We start from the raw sequence: 15,010 nt of genomic DNA on the forward strand, positions 1-15,010 counted from the left end.
CTGGGCGGCTTCCAACAAAGATGAAAAATACACTAAAATGTCACATATTAATCTTAAACACTTGAGAAATGTTGAACCTCGGTGCTTCTTTGAGCATTTGAAAACTGGATTTCTGCTAGATTGTATTTTAAAATATATTTTCTTGTTTCATGAGCCTTGGATAGTTGGTGTGGCCTGGAGTCAGGATTTTGAAGGCTCAAGTGAACCCTAGGAGATCAAAGTGAGGAACTTTGGGTGGCTTATTATTATTAGTAGTAGTATTAATGAAATTTCTATACCTGCTTGCCTATCACTCCCGACCCTCAAGGAGTTAATATAAGCAATATGGCTAAGTGATGCTTAAAGGAGATACTGGGGTTCACATATCTCAGAAACCTCTGACCTTGAAACCCTGTTCAGGTATGCAATTACATGCAATTAACGGCACATGATAGCTCAGTCGGTAGAGCATGGGACTCTTAATCTCAGGGCTGGGGGTTTGAGCCCCATGTTGGGCTAAAAGAAATTCAGCACTGCAGGGGGTTGGACGAGATGAATCTAGTGGTCACTTCCAACTCTGCAATTTTATGATTCTATGATGCAGAATGGGGGCTGCACACATTTGCCATGCCCTCCACGATCAAGTCCTCACCCCAATGCTATCTGTAGGTTTGGGAGGATGTCTAGAAGAGGGCAGCCTACCAAAATGCATTGGCTGGCCCTATGAGCTGGAACCCTGAGCACTCAGCAACCTGCCCCGATACAGACTTCCTCCCAACCGCATGGATTGCCACAGGGACATGACAGCTTGAGGAGGAGCCTGGGTAGCCCAGTTCTCAACCAAATGTGCTGCCCACTAATCCCAGATGAGGTTACTTAGAGGTGAGGGCAAGGCACATTGTAATCTGTGTTATTATTACTTGTTTATTCCGGAACTAAGTCCCTGGATTAAACAGGTTTTCAAGGGCTCACTTGAGATGACCGAGGCTCACGGTGGCCAAGATGATGGAACATGGCAATAGAAGGATCTTAAATCCATGGAATGTTCAAAATTTTCAGGTATGGATCTGTGTTAGAAACTGAGATATGAAAGCTAGGAGCTAAATGGCACCTTAAACCTTGGTTATTATGGGCACAACAACGGAATGTTTAGGCGCTTTCTTTTTTAAAAACAAGAATAGAAAGCTGGAAATGAATGAACCGCAGCTAAAATATTATGTTCTTTTTTCACATGGTCTAGTCCTTCCCCTGCCCACCCCCCTAATATTCGTGAGAGGGTCTTTTCTCCAGTCTTCAGAGAGTAGCTGGAAGTGGGGAGGCAGAAAAAGGTCCTCCTTTCCTTCCACTCTGCAGTTTTAATCTGAAATCTTAGGTGCAGTACTGCACCCGGAGCTCAGAAACTGCTTGCGCTAATGAAATTCCCTGTCGCAAAGTGCGCCTAGAACAATGGGAGTTTTGAACACTGGTATGGATAAGAAAGGATTTGCATTTTCACCCAACAGGCAGTGGATTGAGACACTGGCCCACCTTTGCTTTTCAAAAAGGCTGTCGAAGAAAGCCAGTTGTTGGGTAGGGGTTTAGATTTCCCAGGACTGCTGAATTTCATCCTCATTAGGGAGTTCCATGCAGCAGTCCTCAAGGAACTTGCTTCATAATCATATTAAACAAATCATTTCAGCAATCACAGACTGAGTTTTAAGTGAACTTCAGGCATGTACTCAAATGTTTTGCTAGTGTCCCACGTTTCAAATTCCATGCTCATTTTTGTACTTCCACCTTCAGCTTAAGCAACGAACTGATGTATAATAATAATATTTTTATTAAAAGAACAAATCATGCAAATACAGGGGGGAAATAATTAGATGGTTTTTTTGTTTTGCGTTTTGCTAATGAAGCTTTTCACATCACTTTGAATATAGTAAAAAGGTTTAAGGAGTGAGGAAGCAGGGAAGATGTTTTTTTTCAAGGCCGTAGTCTGACAAAAAACAAAACTGAACCGAGGGTCATGCCCTGTTGAAATGAACTGGAGCTGCGCAGGAGATTCTGTGGTGCAGCTCCCCTTCATGTCCGTGGGGCTTGCCCTGAATAACTTCCCAGAGGATTGGGCCCTAAAATAAAAGCTCCTTCAAATAATGCAAAACAGAGAATGGAAAAGAAAAATAAATTCTGGCTTTCAAAGTTAGTAAACATAAAGTATTAGGTGTACCTATTATGCTCACTATTCCAACCATTTTTAAAAGTTTTACAAAATGAATTACTGTCACTTTTTTTAAAAACATTGTGTAACAGGAAATGAATGTGCACAACTCTACACTTTTCTAGCATTCTTGAACTAATTCACAAATGCATGGAAATAATAATAATAAAAAATGGAAACAAAGGAAGGGTGAATGTAGGTAGTTTGGTGTTAAAAACTATACAGGTATGAAGAGCTTGTTTGCCACAGTAAAGACAGGATGGGGGGCCTGTCCTTTGATGCGTGCTATGAGGGTAACTTTTTATTTTATTTTTATTATAAACACTATTAAATTCAGACTGCTTTTTTGGTTTTTTTCCCTTTATCTGAATATACAAGAACATTCATTATCAAATGTTCATTATCATCAATACTACAAAGAACGAGACACAAATCGCAAGAAACAATGGAAAATGTTAATAAAGCTGAAAGATTTGAATTTTTTAATTTTTTTAAAATTTTTAAGTTTTTTTTTAGTTTCTGCAGTTTTTAATTTTTTTTGTTTTTGGTATCGAAGTCGGGGTTTTCTGGGCAGAAAATAATGAAGCAAAAGTGTATGAGAAAAAGGCAGCTCACAGGTAATCAAAATAACCAATATTAATAATAATCAATATAATAATAAAAATAAAAATAGTAAATCTGGATATGCAGAGAACCACTACCAGTGTATGTACCATTAAGGAGTTAGTACCGTATACCATGACAGACCAGAAGGAGGAAGATATGTTGTTACAGGCAGATAAATGCAGATCCATTTATCTCCCCTGTCTCTACTGCCACGCAAGTGAAATGATAAAATTCAGATCCTTGTCCAGTACGAGGTTAAAGTAGTGAATGTTACTGCACAAGACTATCCACCTACACATTTAAATGGGGCTTGAATAAGATTTGCTTTCCAGTGAATGATGCCTCTTGTTCACACATTACAGCCGATGATACAGTGGTCCACGTGAACATTGCAAGGAGAGATACGGAGTAAAGAGCATACAAGAAACGCAGTTAATCAAAACTATGCTAATTACATCAGGAAACTGAATACAGGCATTCGCACTTCCTAAGAGGTACCAACCACCTCGGGTGAACAAATTGTAGTGCTCAATTGGCTTTAATCTCAGGTGCGTCCAGTGGGTCAGGGAAATAAGGACACGATGGAATAATGTTCTGACTCGATATAAGGAAGCTTCATAGAATGTTCACAAGGGAAGGGTAGGGTTCTAAAGCTGACACAGCCTGCAATCCTATACACACTTACATGGGAGTAAGTCCTGTGGAATTCAGTGGGACTTGCACCTGAGGATGCATGCACAGGATTGCACCAACAAAATCAGCTTTGCCCCTCCTTAGCAGCTACAAAGCACTGAGGTGGGTGGACCAGAGCTCTTTGGAGCATCTCAGACTTGGCTTTTTTTCAATTTGCATCGATCAATCTTGGCTATTTGCCACCTCAGTCTTCTTTTCTCAGATGATCACAACATAGACAGAAGCCCCCTAACTTCACACGCACATTAACCATCCCAATTACAAGGGGCAAGGAGACTTGGGAGTGCTAAGGAGCTTTGATCTTCATGGAGCGGTTGTGAGTGTGCCGCTCTAGAAAACATCAAAGCCACAGCTTCAACCCACCCTGTTGAGAAGAACTGCCATCATAAGGCAACAGATGTTGGGCCAGAGGATGCAATTCTTGAGGCTCGCAGTTGCTTCCTACTTCTTTGACTTGCCACTAGCATGCCATGGCCCATAGCTGAGATGGTTTTGTATCTCTTCGTCCCTCTAAAGGTGTGAAAGAGCACTTGAGACATATTTTCACAGCCTCTGTACCATCAAAGGTAGGAAAGCCCCAAAACACTTGCATACTTCAGGCAGTAGATGCCAATGGTGTCCTCTCTTGCTGACTGGCATACAATCCACTGGGAAACGCTTGTGAGCAAGCCTCATTGAAATTGTCTGTCTGTCTGTCCCCCTCTCTGCCATCTGGGCCAACTACCTCTTTTTGCTCTGTGGGAGGAGGGCTTTGCCTGAGAACAGGTAATAATTTAAATCTGGCATGCAAATATCTTTTTCATAATTTGCTAGTCAAAGAGGTATCTGTTTTAAGGGTTTTTGTGGGTCCAATATGAAGGCCAAACTAGTCTGCCTATTTCCTTATTATTGTTTATTTTTCCACTAGGAAAATGGAGAGCCAAACTATAATTCTCTTTTTCAAGATCAAAACAACCGTAACCATTTTAGCAAGGATCCATTCACAAACCTATAAGTAAGGTGTGAAGCTACACAAGCACAATCCCTGTTGACTATGTGCACAAGTAAAATACAATGTGCACCCTAGGACCTTAACATCAGGAGCTGGGCTCTCACTTTCCTCTCCCTATTAACAGATTTTTTAAAATATATAATTTGAATACTGCTTAGATGCCAAAATGGCCTCTAAGCAGTTAAATGGTAAGAGTGTATTCAGGGCTGTGGGTATGTTGCGATTTCTGCAGCTTCACTGTGCAAGTCCAGAGTTGGACACCTTGCTTAGAATGTGGCATCTTGAGAAGTTCAGATGTCATTTTTTAAAAAGCAAGATTCTAAACAGCATGGCTGTGCACAAACACTAGGAAGGATGTAGGCAATAGCTGGATAAGGCTCAGAAATATGAGGGTAAAATGCTGAATGCCTCTGTGCTGTGCATGGCTCCCACCGCTCTGCCCTTATCCAGTTTCCCCTACTTTCCCCTAATTATTCTAAGCTTTCCTACAAAACGCCTAAGCATTTCCCCCCGCAAATCTTTGAAACACAAATATTGGAGCTGGAATAAATTATGCAAATTGACTTCATTTGCATTGCTTTATTCCAAGCACCCAAATGTGAATTTCCTTGGTGCGAAAGCATGCGTGGCCCTAATTTTACAGTTCTGGGGTGGGGGTGCAGAATGGGAAACAGCGGCAGTGACCAATGGCAGGAGACGTGACTGGGGCTTGATTCAAGGCACAACGGGATGGTAAGAAGTAGATCTGCCCGCATTCTCCTGGTCATCTTGGTTACATGTTGTGGCATGTTGTGGACATACCTTTGCAGTACCCGAATTGCATTTATCCAACCTGTAACGGGGAATATCCTGGAAGGCAATTTCACCAAGGGTTCAGGGTCTTAAGAAGAACAGACAATTGTCCTTACATGGAAGAGGAGGAGGAGGAGTAGGAATGGCGCCCAAAAGGCCAGGGGGAAGGGCTTAGGTGGCTCCTGCAAAGAGGTAGTGCGAACATCAGAGAAACAGAAGGAGGTGGATGCCAGATGGGCCGGAGGGAGGTAAAGGCTGACTCCTCAAAAGAAAAAAGAAAAAAGAAAATATCATGAAAATGCACAAATACTTCTAGAGGCTGTTTGTTTCCTTCAGATTGAAAAAATATTCTGGTGTGAGAGAATGGGCGATGTAAAAAGGAGTAAAAGGAGAGGTGACTTCTACCCAGAAAAGAAAGGGAAGAGAGTATAAAGTAGTGTCCAGATTGGCTGAAAAAAAGCATCCCAACCGAGAGAAGAGAAGGAGACTCTTGCTGTGTCTGCCGATCAGCTCTGGATCCAGCCTGATGGCGTCAACATTAGGAGAGAAAACCCCTCCCTTCTCGGCCCCCACTTCTGCCAGGTGCAGGGGGGTGGGGGCAGCCAGGGATGCCGGATTGCTGGGAGATCAGTTGGAGGTATCAGAGTGAACGCTGCCAGGGCCTTCTGTGGGGGAGGTCACTGACGAAGGAGTTGTAGCATCCTGCCAGCCTCCATTAGCCTAGAAGGAACAGAGAGAGAGCTGTCAGTCACTTTCACAACAAGAGGCTCAAGCCCCCCAAAAGCTTTCCCAGCAGGAGCTCCCCTCTCACTAAGGGGACGACGGCTGTTGTTAAGGTCCACAATGCCTACCCTGGGATCGGCCGCATTAGTCGTGGGTGATAGTTGCATAAAGGATGACAGTTACCGTATTTTTTGCTCCATAAGACGCACTTTTTTCCTCTTAAAAACTAAGGGGAAATGTCTGTGCATCTTATGGAGCGAATGTGTGGTCCCTGGAGCTAAATTGCCGAGTGTGGCACGCTCCTGAGCTGCTCTTTGGGGCTGGCGGGGGAAACCCAGGCTTCCCCCACCAGCCCCTACAAGCTGTGCAGCGCTCCTTCTAGCTATTCTAGCTTCTGCCTTAGCGGCGCAAAGCCTCCGCAGGGCAGCGGGGAGCCTTTATCCCGCTGACCTGCGGAGGCTTCGCGCAGCTATCCCTGGCTTTTGCAGGAAGTGTGTCTTATGGTCCAGTGTGTCTAATAGAGCGAAAAATACGGTATTTAAAGGTTGATCCAAGTAAGAATAACTCATTTTCATGGAGCATAAGCTTCCGTTGTTAGTCTACTTTGTCAGATGCTAGAAATGGAACTGCAAAGCAATATAAGCCCATTAACAAAATGTTGGTTCTCAGTAATGCTCACTTATTTTTGGAGGGAGTGTAGCACATATTGCACGTGATAGCGTAATATACATAATAAGCAGTGATTTTTTTCCGAGAAAAATAGGTGTCGGAACTCACCATGGTTACAGTAAGTCACCGGGCAACTCAGGGAAGCCCTGAACAGATGCCGGTTTGACAACAGCTGTGCTGACTGCCCATGGAGGTGCCAAAATCTACAGCAAGCTGTCTCCCTAGCTGGTTTGGGCGTCTCCCCTGGTTCTGGTGCAGGTCAAATAAATGGGCCCCAGCCTCCCTCATTCTCTTAGATTCCAATGGGTGGCTAGGGCAGTTCAGAAGGGCCCTTGCACTAATGTGTGCAATAATAGAGCCCTGGCTGAAAAGCTTAAAGCCTGCTGCTGCTGCTATATGGGAGATGGATTGAAGAAAAGGAAATAGGTCTTGGCCCTGCCCCATAGCTCGACCAATTGGGGCTAGGAGCGGCTAGGAGCCTGGTGCTCCTTGATTCAGATCTTATATACCTGTTCCATGAATGCTACTTCATAAATTATTGAAATGCAGCCCCCGCCCCCCGGAAATCCAGAGCGAGAGTATCCCCAAGAGAACGCATGGGGAAGAGCCCAGCATCTCTCTAGCGACTACAGAAGTCCAACCAAATCTCAGGGGTGTGAAGTATCAGATGATCCTTAAGGTACATGTGGCCCTAGTGGTTTAGGGCTTTGTAAGAATTAGAAATCATGGGGGAGGTGAGAGGTGTTATATGCTAAAGCTCTGGACTTTGCGATCTCAAAATCTGTGCCTCATCTTCATTCCCCATTGTAGTGTACAAGTATATTATTTCAGTGTGTCAAAAAGTGGTCCAAAGGATTATGACAGCCGTATCTAACCAACCAAGGATGCTAAATCTGTAACACGAGAATTTTCAAATGGTTAAGCAGCCTGCACTATAAGCTAGGGCGCAAATTCATTTTCCATCTAGAAAAACTCACTAAAATAGCCATTCATTTCTCTCTCCCTCTCTCTCTCTCTCACACACACATATACACACAGGGGCTTTCATATATTGAAATCCATGCTTTCCATTTTTGTCTTAAAAATATACAATTTTAAGATTTCAAATTAAAGTTGCAGATTCCAAATATATCTTCCATTTTGGAGATACATATCAGGCAGGTGTGTCAGGGGGGCCAGCTTGAATAAAATATGGGGCGGGGCTTGCAGGTAAGCCCCGCCCACATAACTGATCACATGATGCTGTGCACACACACCATTGGAATGGCAATGGCCATCAACTTTTTTGGGGGGCGGCCCCCTCAAATATTTTATTGGGGGAGAGACCCCTTGGCCCCCAGGAATTAGCTCCTATGCTGTCATTTGACAATTCAGCCTCCCCTCCCCCGGACATTTTTGGAACTAGAATATCCTGCCTGCCCTTAAATGCAAATTTCCAGGAGGAACATTTACGTGCTTAAAGGTAGGAAGAGATGAGGTATAAATATAGAATGAGATACATTGACTCAAGTTCCTGTTAAAAAAGTAAGGAAACTGTATTTCCAGAATTTTTGTGCAGTATAACGCATACCATATTAGAAACACAAAAATGTGAACCGCATGTTCCTAATGAGCTGAATTGTAGGGGACTGGTGGCAAACCAAGGTTGGCATGCAGAGAATTCACATATAAACTGCTCTTATTCTCAAGTCCTCATTCATCCAAACGTCCAACTACAGCAAGAAAAAGTGTTGTGTATGGACCTCAGCTTACAAGACTTAGACCTGTTCACATATTAAATGCACAAGATAGTTGTGAGAAGATGGTGACTCATGCAAGTGAGAAGCTAACTGTGATTTTCTGTGAGTTCTTTCCTCTGGTCTAATGCTACTCATGTGAACATGAGTTATGTGAGCAACTGAAGGTGCAAGAGGGCTCACAGTGATAATATAGGTAAAAAGGTAAAGGATCCCTGGACAGTTAAGTCAAGTCAAAGGCGACTATGGGGTTGCGGCGCTCATCTCGCTTTCAGACCAAGGGAGCCAGCGTTGGTCTGCAGTTTTCTGGGTCATGCGGCCAGCATGACTAAACCACTTCTGGTGCAATGGGACACCGCAACGAGTGCCAGAGCACATGGAAACACTGTTTAACTTCCTGCCACAGTGGTAGCTATTTATCTTACTTGCACTGGCGTGGTTTCAAACTGCTAGGTTGGCAGGAGCTGGTACAGAACAACGGAAGCTCAAACTGTCGCAGGGATTCAAACCGCCAACCTTCTGATCGACAAACCCAAGAGGCTCAGTGGTTTAGATCACAGCGCCACCCGCGTCCCATGATAACATACCATTGTAGCAGCAGTAGTCATTTTATTACAGTCAATGACCAGTATCAAGACAAAAACATGCTAAGGTTCCGGAAGTTATTCCAAGGTTTGACACTGACCATTTCCCAACCACACGGCAGTTAAACATACAACTGAGTTCTTACTGCTTAAAGCAATTGTTTCCACCTGTAGTCTACTGACCACCAGTGGTCCATGATTTTCATCCAGGTGGTCTGTGGATTTGTGATTGAAGACTGGAGACAGCACATCCTTTACATTAAATGTGGTCAGCTAAGACCCTCAGCAATTTTCAGGCAGTCCGTGGCAATAAAGGTTTGGGAATCACTTGCTGAAAGGAAGCCCATAGTCATTTGATGCTAAAAAGCCAATTTCAGCTAGCTCTGGATGCAAACCGGAAATAAACACCAGTTTAAAATCTTTCTTTTAAAAAATCACATTAAATCAACTAGGTGGCCGGAATGTCTGCAAAAATCCAGAGCCCTGGTTTGCTGCCAGCTACATTGAGCACACATTTTAATTTTCAGTTTAAAGTTTAGGCAGTTAGAAATTGTAAATCTCAGTTCATAGTCAACCTATTTGCATGCATGGCTGGGCTTACTTCACCTTTCTAAGTCACACACACACAACTAAGCAAAGATTCCTGGGAGATCCAGTCTTTTCGCATTAGGTTTTAATCTACTCATACATCCTAAAGAGGTTGTATTGCATATCCTCCTACTTTGCTACAGACAGGCTTATTGTTTACTGCAGAAGATGCAGCCAGCTCATACACTTCCACGTCCTGACCACTGCAAGAGGCAGCAATTACCACAGATTATCAGCCCGACAGTGACAAGCCGGGTAAAGAGAGACACTGAGCCAACTCTGCCGCCCGGAGACTGGCATATTCAAGTACACTCAGGACATTAATAGCAATTTACGTGCCATCACTGAGGGAAAGCCACAATGGCCCTGTTGGCAGCCTCTTATTTTGAAGCCTGTTATTTGTGGGAGTTACAAGCTATAATCACAACAGAAACTTTCAAAACCCTTATCTTCGGTGACACACCAAATCTATTTCAGAACTGTAATTGCTATGTCACTGGAGAGTTTGCTGCTTAATGCACTCAAATGACATTTAGTGTTTGCCGGGTCATTATAGGGAACGGGAAATGTAAGGGGGGGGTGAGTGGGGAGGGCTCCTATTGTGTACTCAACTTATTTTTAGAAGGGGCTTTATTGCAGACACCCAATTAAACGAGATAGAGAAAGAGATAATCTTTATACAACACAGAGATCCTTACTATTTGAATCTTACTCTCCCATTCTCAGCCCAGAAATACTCTGGAACCCAGTAAACCCCCCACTTCACTCATACTTGGCAACATGATTTATTTCCAAAGCAAGAAAAGGACCCCATCCTCTGTAAATTGTATCAGTGTCTGCAGGATTCCATCCAAAAGCTTCCTTCCTAATACAGTGGTACCTCGGGTTACAGACGCTTCAGATTACAGACTCCGCTAACCAGGAAATGGTTGCTCCAGGTTAAGAACTTTGCCCCAGGATAAGAACGGAAATCATGCGCTAGCGGCACAGTGGCAGCAGGAGGCCCCATTCTCGAAAGCACGCCTCAGGTTAAAAGCACTGAAAGCACTGTTTCAGGTTGAGAACGGACCTCTGGAACGAATTAAGTTCTTAACCCGAGGTACCACTGTACAGAATAGCCCTGAAGCCTTAAAAGGAGAGCTAGACTAACACTGAGAGGTTCTAGGATTTCTTATGGTTGTAGCTGCACATCATGAAATATGGATCCCAGAGCTTGAGTCCTCGACTCAAGAGCAATTCCAAAAATCCAGGGCTTGATTCTTACGTTGCATTTTTGGAAAGGCAGGCCCACAAGTGTGGTGACTTTGTAATGTGGGAATGGCTGTGGAATACAGCTTGTGTGCGCATGCATATGCTGAAAAGCAGATGGGAGATCTATGATGGAACGAAAAAGCCCAAACCACACTGCTGCAATAATTTCCCATGTTACAGTATAGTACCTGATTTGGAGCACTTGAAAATACAAAGGAATGGACGTAACAATATCAAAGCAGCCCCCAAATTAGAAGTGCATAGGCAGGTTCCTGCTCAACAACCTGCTAAAAGACCGTGATCCCAACAGCCGGGTGCTAATTTGCTTTGTCTTGGCTCCTTCCAGTGGCGTAGCGTGGGTTGTCAGCACCCGGGGCAAGGCAAGTAATTTGTGCCCCCTAACCCATGGATTTGCGCCCCCTAACCCATGGATTTGCACCCCCTAACCCGTGGATTTGCCCTAACCCCAGATGTTGCGCCCGGTGCGGCCGGCCCCCCCTGCACCCCCACGCTACGCCACTGGCTCCTTCCCTTGTACTTCCCTAGTTATCCTGGTCCAAGGAGGGAGGATGTTTTGTCAGTTTAAGGGCCTCATTCCCTCATGGTCAATCTTCTAGGGGGCTGCAAGCCAGTGGCAGATGCAGTCAGAACAAAAAGTTGTGTGGTCAAAGAGGGCATGCCCAAAGCTGGCAGTGTGGCGGGCAAATGCTCTCTCTCTCACACACATACCTGCACCATACAGTGTCCACATTGTGCTTGTGCCCACATATGCATATGACTGCTGTCTCTGTTTGGCCAAGGCACATTCTGACCCCCTCCTTCTGTAATCCTCATAGAACTCTAGCCCAATGGTTGCCATTAATTTGACTCTGGATTGATTTTAGAATGAATTGATTTTAGAATGTATTTCAATCAATTGACTGTGATTTTATGTAAACTGTGTTATTTTTACTGTTGTTAGCCACTCTGAGCCCGGCTTCGGCTGGGGAGGGTGGGATATAAATAAAATTATTGTTGCTGTTGTTGTTGTTCTGTTGCATGTGGCTTCTGCTCAGAGCCACCCTTAACTAGGGCAACTGCCCTGGGACGCTTCACTTGGGAGGGCCCCGTGACTGAACATGGTGCCAAAAGCAGTAGCCACCGGCAGCAACCAACAGGTGGACAATGGCTGGGAGGGAGCCACAAGTTCATCCGAAAGTCCTGAAGGGAGAAGGGGGCACACCTGCGCTCAAAAGGCAGCTGTTGATGCAGCAGAGGAGCCTTGCGGAAGTTGTGTCGGAGGCTTTGCAGGGCCTTGGAGGTTGTGTCGAAATTTTTGTGGGTGCCTGGGCACCCAGGGCTCTCTACAGTTGGCACTAATGCCCCACAAACCTCTCCTTGCTCTCTGCTTGGAGCAACCAAGAGGTTACTGCTGCTTAGCGCCGCAAAGGTAAACAGTAGCAACAGAGCTGCCAATTCCTAGAGTGGAAGGGAAGGCTGGTGGGAGAGGCGTTTCTGCTTCTCCCACTTCCTAGCTCTGCCTCTGTAACTGGAGAAGAGAAATGGAAGTCAGGGAGTCCAGGCTAAGGAGCACAGAACCACCTGCTCTTTTATGAAACAGGAACAGCTTGAGAAGTGTTGGGGCAACTTCACACCCACCCTGGTCTTCGGATGGCCAAAAACAGGTCATATAGTTGTAGCTCTACCCACTATGCATCTGGTTCATGATATTTTATAGGTGATTTCATTAGATTTTATGATATCAAAATTTCCTCACAATTAATATCAATCATGGACAATCACAAGAAATCATGTGGAAGTACTTCACAAACGTGATGCATTAAAATGCAGAGGTGAAATCTTATTTTTTTTCTAGAAACCACAGAGCATGAAATTTATGTCTCGCCAAACTAATGAAGCACTTGTGGTTTAATGGTGAATTCTGGATATAATGGAGATGTAAAAGATTTGGATTATTATAAAAGGCGCGGGAGTAAACGACTAACAATAGGACCCACAAAGGGGAGGAGGGAAGTCCAGGAGATTCTTTGGAATCTCAGTTTTATGATTTATGTTGTATATGTGAGTGTAAATTTGAAAAATCAAATAAATTTAAAAGCCCCCCCACAAGAAACTTGTTTTTCTTTAAAATATCACTGCAATAGAGAATAAAGGGAGAAACTGGTGTTCCTCCGTAACTTGTAATATTTTTTTTATACCTATTTTTCTGTTTGTTCTGCATCTTATATCCTCAATACCGGATTCATAGAGTCATAGGATTGTAGAGTTGGAAGGGATCCTGAGGGTCATCTAATCCAACCCCCTACAATGAAGGGATCTCAATCATCCCTGACAGGTGGCAATCCAATCTCTGCTTAAAAACCTGCAGAATCCACCACCTTCTGATAGAGCCTGTTCCATTGTCTTCTTCGTGATGTTTCGTCATAATCTCCTTTACTGTCACTTGAATCCATTGCTTCAGACTCTACTCTCCGGAGCCTTGACCCTAATAATCAGATATAGGTAGGTAGCCGTGCTGGTCTGCCGTAGTCGAAACAAAATAAAAAAATTATTTCCAGTAGCACCTTAGAGACCAACTAAGTTTGTTATTGGTATGAGTTTTCGTGTGCATGCACATTTCTTCAGATATTTGAAGAAGTGTGCATGCACACGAAAACTCATACCAATAACAAACTTAGTTGGTCTCTAAGGTGCTACTGGAAGGACTTTTTAAATTTTGTTCCTAAAAATCAGATCAGTGCAAAAAGTGGTCCCTGTAAGTACATACACTGGCCAAATATACTCAAAGGGGTCCTTTTGGCAGGTGTACCTTATTTATTCAGAGATCTTATTTCTCCAGACTTTATTTATTTAAAGTAGGGGATAATGTTATGAACGTGGAAGCAGGTAAATTACCTGCTGCTGCAATTTCCTCAGCTTGATCTGGCTTTAGAATTGTTTACCCCACCCCCCAAAAAAAAAGTGGAAGGAAGGAAGGAAGGAAGGAAGGAAGGAAGGAAGGAAGGCTTATGTAAAAACATAGCACACTGTTTCATTTATTTCACTCATTCCTGCATACTAGTTTCAGGGACATGGTAGAAGCATCCAGTTTGTCTGCAACCACAGAGGATGAGGGTTAGGATAGGAGGGTGTCACACTGAGGAAGAGGTAAATGATTCATGGTAAGGAACAATAGTCTTCTTGCATCAATATGCCTCTAGATGTCCATGTTTGAGACTTCCTGGAAGGGGTGTGTGACATGATCATTAGAAACATTGAGAGATGGCTTGAGCTGTATAACAACAACCATCTATTTCTTATACCCTGCCCATCAAACAGCAACAGCAGCAGCAATTTATTTCTTATACCCCCATCTGAATGGGTTGCCTCAGCCACACACATGTGACTTGCATGCCACATGGGAACATGGAGCACATGATGCGTTGCACAGATAGGCTGATAGGCTGCACAGAGGAGAGTTCAGTGACCAGCACACATCAGCACCAATGTTGCAAGTTCCTGGAGGCCAAATTTCGTTTGTTGGGCAGAATATTATGTCCATTACCATTAGGGTAGTATGGTCAGAAATGCTACTTTTTGCATGCACAAGACTGACAGGTGGAGCTGAGAGGTCTCAATGAAGGGATGAGGAAGGTGCTGTTGGGAGGAAGGGTTCAGTTTTGGCTAGGCACTAGGGGACAATTGGGAAAAGCTGATTCTGTACAAGAGAGGTTGCTGGTGCCTCATAGCAGTATTTAAACTGATTTCTGGGGGAAGCCAGTGAGAGCTGGCTCTTATTAAAAATGGCTCATCTGCACGGGATGATGGAGGCAATGAAGGGGATCCAGGGATGATGAAGGCAAACATTCCTGTTTGTCTCAAAAGGAAAGAAATCTGGGCTTTGCAATCATTCATTCTGAGCACTAACAAAATGCTTAAGGGGAGCCAGCATGCTTACTGTATCTGTGTGGCACCTAGAGCTTGACCCATGTTTCCTCCCTAAAGATGGGGATGTAAACAAGCAGTTGAGAGGCGGCTACTTGTGACCAATTCTGAGGATTGATCTAGACATGGGTTTGGGTTAGCCCATTGAAGGGCGCGCACACACAGGGTTTGCATATCTAATCTCCCTGATTTGAGTATGTGCGCCATTTCCAGTGTAAATGTGCCAAGTCATTTAAATATGGGATAGGACAGAATGTGGCAGCAAGCATATAGAAGA

The 15,010-nt window shown here is 44.0% G+C and overlaps 1 protein-coding gene across 1 annotated transcript in view; it reads right to left on the minus strand.

Moving 5' to 3' along the window:
* Window positions 1-15,010, minus strand: part of PBX1 (PBX homeobox 1) — a 220,590-nt gene that overhangs the window by 5,478 nt on the left and 200,102 nt on the right. Inside the window, exon 9 of the mRNA XM_083621634.1 lies at window positions 45-5,978. Coding sequence (XP_083477760.1) covers window positions 5,886-5,978 — 93 coding nt within the window. The 3' untranslated portion in view covers window positions 45-5,885. The remainder of the gene's footprint in view (window positions 1-44; window positions 5,979-15,010) is intronic.

Source organism: Podarcis filfolensis (assembly GCF_964270895.1).
Source record: "Podarcis filfolensis genome assembly, chromosome: 6".
NCBI lineage: Eukaryota > Metazoa > Chordata > Lepidosauria > Squamata > Lacertidae > Podarcis > Podarcis filfolensis.